General features: G+C 35.6%; 1 protein-coding gene across 1 annotated transcript; it reads left to right on the top strand.

Annotated features, from left to right (window-relative positions):
* The first annotated feature begins 548 nt into the window (after positions 1 to 548).
* LOC117344407 lies at positions 549 to 9,480 on the top strand. The gene is made up of 6 exons (XM_033907150.1): positions 549 to 710; positions 2,128 to 2,465; positions 2,882 to 3,152; positions 3,604 to 3,913; positions 5,421 to 5,459; positions 8,222 to 9,480. Exons 1-6 carry the CDS (start codon positions 552 to 554, stop codon positions 8,518 to 8,520), a joined length of 1,416 nt encoding a protein of 471 aa, XP_033763041.1. The 5' UTR covers positions 549 to 551; the 3' UTR covers positions 8,521 to 9,480.
* Positions 9,481 to 9,871: the final 391 nt, after the last annotated feature.

Below are 9,871 nucleotides of genomic sequence, written 5' to 3'. Positions count from 1 at the left end.
AATGTCAGACTTGGGGGGCTAAAGTCCAGAAAATAACCATACGCGTGAATGTTGATCGAGTTCTCCACCAAACTGAGGATGTCGTTCTGAGACCAGCCACACAAAATAGCAGTATTGATAATATAGAGGTCCAGGAGGTAGATGGTGTCGGGGTAAGAGTTAATGGGTTTGGTAACAATACGTAATATGTTTATAGTCTTTTCTATAGTATATTGTCAGTAGGCATTGACGCGGATTTGTGTTTCTTTCAATCAATGTCAATCATCTTGATTTGTAAGCTTGGCTGAATTTCTCGAATGATAAGGATGAAACATTTATCATACTGTCAATAAGGGACAGTATAGCAATACCAAACGTTACATGTGTGTCTAAGTAAATATGCATGTAATTATAGTGTTGTGCCATTGCTCCTTCTGTTGTCGTTATTTGATCTGTCAGGTCTTGCCTCTTAAATATTAATCCATATTATGACCGTCAAATTTGCAAGAAATGGTATTTACTTCTTTTTTTATGATTTGCAGATCACAATAGTAACAATGACTATTCCACTTATGCCCAACAAAATTACATATTTCGCCATGGCACGTAAGGAGAAAAAAGAAGTTTTTCAGATTTCCGATGAGGCAGTAACACTTAAACCGGAATTCGAACCGGAAGCTGAAATTGACATCCCTGCTGGAACGTTCAACTCTTGTGAACTCTTGGTCAAAGTAAGTTGAAGGTGATTTATTCCAGGATATGCATACGAATGATAAGAGTTTGATGTTTATTTGAAGGACTGATACCAGTAGTGTTATTCACAACTGTAATTGAACTGTACATTTTACTACGTCCCCTATAATAGAATTCCTCTTCATAATTATCATAATGTAACACAAGTGTACTTACACAATATTAACGCTTTGTTCTGCTAAGTTAGCAACGGGTTGGTAGGTTATCTATGTCTTACGAGTAAAATAAATTGGAAGCATCATTATACATTTGTATGTAATAAGTATCGGAGAAACACCAAAAACTGTGGAATAGTCAAGATAATGGATAGTTCGAGGCCCGTCAAGGCCGTGAAATATGCATTATCTTGACTATTCCACAGTTTGAGGTGTTTCTCATACTTAAAACATGGCGTCATTAGACTTGATTATTACACAGGTGTATTGTACAACTATTCCACTGTTCCAGTTAAATCTTAACCTGTTACACTGTAAGACCTATTCACTTTGTTTACCTCACTAAAACATACCTGTTACATCATGCTTTGTATGAAATCTGTGAATGCTTCACATGTACAATGATGCTACCATTGAAAACATTTACTCGGTTAAATTTTTCATCATAGAGGAATGTGCACAGTACTGTAATGAAGTTCTCCTCACTAAATAAAAACTTACATTAATTTTGACCTCAAAAGTGATCTTCTTTTGGATTTGTGCAATCGATTTAGAACAGTAACATAATCAAGCAATGCAGGAAAGCCACCATAAGTTGGAGAATCAACATAACCGCCAGTGTCAGAAATACATTGGCAAACATGACAATCACTTATTTGAGACCTAAAGACTGAAAGAAACAAAAATACTATAATCCGTCAAATTGTGTTTATATGAAGTAAATGGAAAATGTTATATTTTTCTGACAAAGATTTTGATTCCAATTTAGGAAGATTTATAACAGAAATACACAAAAAGAACAGAGTATCAAGGGAATATACTTTATAAAATAATTACTGGAATTCAGTAGTATTTTCGTGAAATGTTCAAAAGAACGAAAATTCTCTGTATATGCTGGTAGCAGCTTGTATGGAAATCTTTCTGGGAATTACCTCGTACGGTATTATAAAATTATTACACATTTCCTTTTTTTGTTCTTTCCTTTATTCCGTTTAAAATGTTTGATAATTCACGAAAAGCATAGTTTCACACGTCACACGTCACACCTAATTCCATTACCAGTTAAACGCGTTAATTCGCCTCAATTCTGGTGAATGTAAGGGGGGGGGGGGGGAGGGGGGGGGGATACTTTTTGAACATACCGTGATGTTGGGGAGATTATGGTCGACAATCGTTATCTGATCATGAATATTTCTTGGAAATATGATATATATAAGCTCACCTCAGATATATGTTTCAGTTTGTGGATACAACAGAAGACCCTGAAGATTCTGACGACCCTGAGGTCCCTACGGACCCCGAGGGAGTTGAACAGGAGAGGAAGGAGGGCGAAAAAAAGCCTGAAGAGGAACCAGTCCTAATGACAAGCATCCTAGACCTTTCTACCACTGACGGACAACAGCCTAACAATGATATAGAAATGAAGATGCCGGTGACTGCAAAAGACCAGTCAGAAGGTGTTGTCGTGCTTACCACATCAAACCCTGACCCTAATCTTGAAGAGTGGACGTGGGATGAACTGCCGGCCGAAATAGATGCAGCTGGGAAGGCGGTGTTCAAAATTAGCCACTTTTCAATGTGAGGAGACTATGGCAAGATACCATTTATTTAGATAATAGGCTTACTATGCAGATAATACAAAATATATCCATGGTGTTGAGCACTGAGTAAAACTAACTCTAGTTTTGAGCAAAACATTTCATTTCTTGCATATAATTTTCATTTTATTATTCAAATAATCAAGCAAAAGTATTGCTGACTAAAGAACTGTGTTTCAATGTTTTTTATTCAGAGGTGAAATGGTCACAGTAAAAGAGTAATATTGTAGTGCAGATTCAATCAGAACAAAGCAACTACGTACACGTGGGCTAACACTTAAAGTCACACACTGAGCTTAAACGTATAAGATCAATCCTGATAACAATATCTATCTCGAAACTATTACGCTATGAAGTTTAGTTTGTATTTTGAAACACTGTTGTATGTATCTTCAGATATTCAGGGACTTCGAAGCCCTTATTTGTTGCTGATCCTGAAGCTGTGAAAAACACAATTAGAAAATCCTTTCTGAAGATGCGAAGAGTTGAATTTTTAGTCGCTGTAAAAACACCGGATTTGGACGAAACAAAAACTGATATGGTCATAATATGTGGAACAAAACGTAAAAATAAGGCGGTGAAGAATAGATATGACAAAAGTTACACATGGTTCGAACTGGGACCCGAAGCAAATGAACTAGAGTTTCCTGAGGGACAACTATTTCAGGTAAGGAAGGCAGCATTAGCTACACGTTGTGTTTGGGTCTTCAATCCGGTCCTAATGTCTGGGATATTAATTACATTGAATTTAACAACTGGTGTGATCATGTCATACGACTATGTTAACAATATTGTAAAACACACGTGTTATAATACTCTCGTGACGTCATCAACAAATACCATCACGATGACGTCATATGAATACTTTGGATTGAAATTTAAAGGTAAAATCATGGGTAATTTATCAAATATCAGTTTTGTGCTAAATGTATTATACATTTTGTGTCAATGTAATATGAAATGTGTCAAACTCGTTAAATAAAGGCTTTTCACACATCAAATTGAACTGATTTGCTAGAAACTCAGTATTTATAGCCTTATTGTGGGTGATGACAACAGCGTTTGTTGTAATGAACTTTGTTTTATGTGTGTTCTTGCATGATTTTGATATACTTCAGATCGAAATTTGTGGTAATTTGAAAGAACGAGCCGATGACGACATTATGAAGTTAATATTCAAGGGAAGCAAACAAGAGAGTTCTAGGGCCCTTGAGATCGTCAGTACCTCACCTGATTCTATGGAACTGGCAGGGGAGGTACAAATCTTCAGGGAAACTAAATGTTTGGCACCGGATAGAGTAGAGATGGTCGACATCGGGTGTTTCTGTAACAAACGCACCAAGGAGACGAGAGTTAGGTCAGAGATCTGGGAAACCAAAACTGAGTTGCTGTGTACAGTGCCTTTCAACACCACACTGACAAAACGAGGTAAATGTATGTGCGTGGTGGAATGTGGAATGTATGTGTGTGAGGGTGTGTGTGTGTGTGTGTGTTGGGGGATCAGTTCGAGTTGAGGGGGGTTCAATTAGAGTTTGGTGGAGGGGGGGGGGGGGGAATTATATGTGTTAGTTGGTTTGGAGGGGTGGGGGTTGTTCAATTAGAGTTAAAGCGACTGCTATCACATCTACTATGCTAAACAAATGGGTGTCCAGTTTAAGCCTGCAGTAAAAGTCTGGCGAAATTGGGCATTGTTGTTAAAGTTTGCAATATTTTCAAGTACAACATGCATTTCTTTATAAATGAAAGGCACACATATCTTGTAACTGCGGCTACCATTGAGACTGACATATTTTTGATGTTTTTTTACTGTTAATTTTGTTGAGAAATATCCTATTAACAACATAATGTATGTGTAGAAAAGATTTCAAATAATCGTGACTCAGAGTTTTTCATTTCAACAAATCTTAGAAGAAAACAAAATGTGTTTGTTTTGAGGATGTTACATGTAAATTCTGATCATTATATAGACTGATTTCCTGATGGAAACGGTACAGAAATCCAAGTCTCTGTTGTGGATGAGTTAGTCGATAACGCACATCTCCTTTTTGGAACCTATCTTGATCTTATTCGCGAAAAATACACCGAGGTATCCTGAACTCTGATCTGATTGGTCCAGAGTTGTTCAGTCTGTCTTAGTCTGAGGATCGCGTTTGCAGAAGATGTTTCCATCCACCTTCCTGACGAACTTTAATAAATAACCGAAAGTGACAAAACCTGACAGCTCATAGCCAATTTAAGGTTCATATAGAGGCAGTGTGGAGCAAATATGGTATATCCAATAAATAAGGCAGACATTATTGCCATAAAAGATGACATATATAAGAGTTACCTCTGTACACATATGTAGATTCAGTAACATCAATATTTGTCAGACTAACTTGAAAACATACTGCCGGACAATAACCAAACAAATAGGCAAATGTGCGCTTCTTTGTTATAATTTCATATTCTGTGTTAAGGGTATATCAAACGTATCCCATAGCTGTAAGTGGGACTGAGGTTGCATGCTATTTTGTCTTTCTACTTATAACGAAGTATTGCACAGAACATTTATGAATTTTAATGCTATTTGAAAACAATCATTTTTAAAACAACAATAGTAAATACTAAATGTCATTGTAGTAAGTATTGCTATGTTATTTCCATATAAGTTGTTTGTCATTATATTGGATCATGTTTGACTTAGTCATGTTTGCTTCTGTTGCAATATATCAATATGTGTTATAAGAATATATCGGTCACTATCAGTAACGTGTGTTTCTGTTGAGAATTAAATAAATAAAATATAGGCATTTTATACAAAGCAACTGATATATAGCAACTTGAAATTCTAACCTTAATACCGGCATGTTTTCGGTGCTATCAGAACTTTTTTCATATTATAAACCAGAGTTATCCCTCTTTGTTTGTATTCGCTTTCTCTTTCTTTATACAGAACCTGAACCCCAGCGTCCAGAATATACACCATTATCAGGTAAATTTTATTGGGCTTACTTTTTAATTGTTAACCTCCTGCTCCGTCAGCTAACAACAGCCAAGATTCGAGTCATTTTTCAAATAGAACAATTGTGTCAAAAAACGAAACGTATCGAAGCTTTCCATATGTAAAATGTCTGTTCCTGTATTTCTCTATTGGCGTTCTATTTACTCGCATATTACAAGTTTGGCGATTGAGACATGTTGTTGAAATATCTAGCGGTTCGAGTAATAAAATATTCTATTTCAAATTTAGAACAGAAGTCAGATTAACGGGAAACAAAAAAAAAACAAAAAAAAACACATACATTTTGAAATCGCGACCATCTCATCTGCACAATTGGCAGCAGTACTGTAAATATGCACCCAATACACATCATGTTCTGCAAAGGCGACCACTGGGCATGCTGACTAGGCTAAACACGTGGTATTATAGTTAACACGTATCTGTGATATCATTAACATTAAACATCAATTAAGGAACGTATCGGTTAGTTATCCAGTAGAAAAGCCCAAAAATATTATTTCTAGTGGTAAACCTACAAAATAACTAAAATTTGGATACTGGTCCGTTTGAAAGGGAAATAGAATATTTAATGATGATTATTGAGATATGACAAGCAGGTTTTCCGACAACTTTGATGACTTGACATCCACCAAACGAGCATAGCACCAAGCAGTATAAACGATATACGGTTTAATAGTAATTACAGAAACCGTAAATGGGGTTTATACTAAAATCAGATTGTCCGTCTGTCTATCTGTCTATCTGTCTATCTGTGTGGGATCTGGTTCAGACATCTTTGTGACGCTCTAGACTGCACATTTCTATGAGAGTTATTCCTCTTTAACTATGAATGTAGTTCTCGGATATCGGATGTGATAAGAAACCTTCCATTTTGTAACCAGGGATATATTTTTGTTTTTAAATAGCATTACCTTTTCTGTTATCAGAGTTAATGCTGACGTGATATAGTTTTTCTCAAGAATAAAAACTGATTGTCTATTTTTCTAAATGCATTAATTTTATAAGCAACATCAACTGCAGTTTCCTCTCCGCACCAAGCTGCCAATGGAATGAATGGTTCTTGTTGTATTCCTAAAATTAGCACATCCAACTATTCGAAACTTCACTAAGTATTGGGGATATGCTGTATATTAGTGTATTTCATGGCACCTTCGCGTTTTTTTGTTTTGTTTTTCATTTGCCTCTTGTGACCTTGACCTTCACGAATTTCCATGCATTGGCCTTGAAGGAATGCTCATACTATCGCAGGAATATATTCTTTATGTCAATTTTGCGTATTTCCACTCTTCTTTCTGTCTGAGTTACATTGTAAAAAGTGTTATGGTTAGAGTGGGGATAAGGGTGAACTTAGGAGCGGTCAGTCATCCTAACATCAATCATAGTTATTATTAAAAAAATGCATCCTTTGCTGATTGTTTTGTGAAGAGTTTCATTTAAACAAAACACTCTGCAGTGTAAACATTGCAAAGTGTCTCGACTAACCATTAATATGTCAGAAATTTACAGACCGATTCCAAAACAATGTAGGATAACAACACTCACAGTGGGATCTTAACGATGATGATTGTAATTTCCTTCCATGGGCTTTCCCTTTTTATGGTACACTTGTAATATCCATACTTTTGCTACTTATGGTATTTCGCCTATCAGAGTAGATTTTGTAGTTTTCTTCCTGTGACTGTTGACAAGATACTTACTAACAAACCGTACTGAAAACCTGCATGTGGTGCACACTGAAAAAGACTACGGAAAATTGTTTAATCATCATCGAGACCAAAGTGGGAAATATTTTATTTTATTGAGCGAAATGAAGTTCAAAATTCGAGTACATGGAGCTGAATAGAAATTCAATAATTACTTCAAAAATGCGATTAAGTCATATTTCTTTTCTTTAATCGAATGATGTCTTTGATTGACCAGTTGACATACAATGTAAACCCTTCCGAAAACCAAAGATCGTAATTCTTTGTTGTTTTTCATGTATTATTTTCACTTTTACCGATTTCAGAGTTTTAGTTACAGGTGCTAACAGGACATTGCTATATGTACACCTTATTAGGTACCTTGATTCACATGTTGAGAGTTTGCTAAAGCACCAATTAACTAGGTCAAACTGTTTATGTATATCGTTTCCTTTTATAGTCGTAGGATCAAATGCAGTTCAGGTTCTTTCATACAATATCCAAGACAAATGTTTGATGTATACCCATTTTCGTTATCACTTCGCTACGGGTCATTTTGATTTTGGCACCACTCCTTTTTGTGTTAATCTTGTTCGCAAACATCACTGACGAATCGTCAAAGGCTGAAACATATGTTTGAGGCCGTTTTATTCGGCATATAATGTGTATAACTTTTCTGTTAAAATCGCGATTCACTTGCGTCTCATGTGCAATACGTTTATCTATTCTGAGTTCGATTAACCACTTTGTTTTCGTTAAGGTATTCTAAAGTAAACTGTTGCATGTCAATAATACTTTATTATCCTGGTGCTAAAAACGTTTCCATAACCTGTTTTTTACATCCTCTGGATCTGTTTTCAATGAAATCATACGATTACTATCACCAGGTAATTTTGGGTTTCATTGTGGAGTTTGTCAGGTACATTTTGTATATTGATGTTTGGTGGTGAAATTCTTCCAGTGGATTGTTTGAAAATATCGTATAAATAAAAAACTTTTCATGTGAACTTTAGGTCTAACAAACATATTATTTTATTGTTTCATGCGTAGGGCTCGCAGGACAACCACCACCATCAGTGACATGGGGCAAACTGAAGAGCGCCGTCCACATGCTCTCAGGCGAGGAGGCTAAACAAATGGGCTACCAGCTCGGACTCAATGAAGGACTAATGACACAAGTAGAGAACGATACGATGGAGGAAAGAGATTTAGCCAAGAATGTATTAAATAAATGGCATCTACTTCTGGCTCGAAACGATATGGTGAAGCAGCTGAAGGATGCGATGGAGGCTATAGGACGCCGAGACATTATTCAAAAGATAAAACAAGAACAGTTTGTCTCAAAATGAAGTTGTGTCGACATTCTTCGGTCGCTTCTGTCTTCTGAAAACCAGTTCGACTATTAAATTAGACAATCAAAATGGTATTTCATTTGGTAAATACTTCCTGTCAAATGGAAACCATATGGAGAGATGAAAGAAAGCTTTCGTTACAATTTTGAATGTAAATATTATGCTTAATTTCGTGTTATAACTGGTGTTATGGCATTAATGAGTAAGTAGTTTTTCACGCATACGATTGCAGGACTATGCATGGAATCAGTATATAGAATCCCATAGCGGTAAACAATACACAATATAAATATAGTGATGATGGTAAGGTCGTTACAATTACATAAGGGACAGCATAGAACTGTGTATCATTAAACGTAAATTTTCAGCAATCTGAATGTTATGGTATGTCTAGTTTTTTCTCCCTGGTCCCATTACGCATATAGATGTATACAATGTAACTTGTACTGCATATCAGATAAAGTATATGTTCCTTTTTACTGATTTACAATGTTTAATCATTTACACTGCTGAACTAATCATTTAAACGATAACAAATGTGTTATTAACAATTACATGACCGGATGGTCGAATATATAGAGGTTATGTAATCTTGTCTACAGTGGTACCAAATGTATTTCACGAGTGGGGCTAATACTTTTTTCCCCCTTTTTTATACATTGTATTTCAATATCACAATGTTAGCCACACAAGTAAAATCTATTTTATTACTTAAGATACTGTTGGATATTGTGTTATTACATTCTATTGCAAAAGCTACCGGGACAGCTATAAAGTTATCCCATGGTCGTTTACGAGCAGTGATTTGATTGGTCAAATCAGAAAAATGAAACAGTGAAAGAAAAATCAGAAAAAGTGGGGATATTTTACACGTAAAAATGTAATAAACAGTTATTTTGTTGCTTACTGATAGGTTTTTTAGAGGTAAAAATCTATCAAAATAAAACATAATAGTGACAAGTCGTTATTTATTTATTCATATTTCTGTTTTCTAGAATATTTTCCTTTTTGTCTTTACCAAGCAGTAGATATAGAGACAGGAGAAACTACTAAAGACAATCCAAAGTCGATAAACTTTGATATTCTTCGCTTTCATTTCCGTTGATCATGAGTGATGTGAAACAAGTTCATATCAGCAACAATAGTCATAGTCATAATACTTACTTGACCACAATAGGTGGGCCGCACATGAACCAACCTTTCCGCTGCCTACCTTTGTTACATGTTATACATATATTATTCACACCATGACCAATTGTGACTAATCGTCAATTCTTCCTTCTCCAAAACCGTTGACTTGTGCCTATATTTGTATGGTTCCGTCGATAAAGCAAATGAATGATGGAAA

Source organism: Pecten maximus, chromosome 15, assembly GCF_902652985.1.
Source record: "Pecten maximus chromosome 15, xPecMax1.1, whole genome shotgun sequence".
In the NCBI taxonomy this organism is placed as follows: Eukaryota; Metazoa; Mollusca; class Bivalvia; order Pectinida; family Pectinidae; genus Pecten; species Pecten maximus.
Note: the sequence above shows the minus strand (reverse complement) of the source record. Positions and strands in the feature narration are given on the sequence as shown.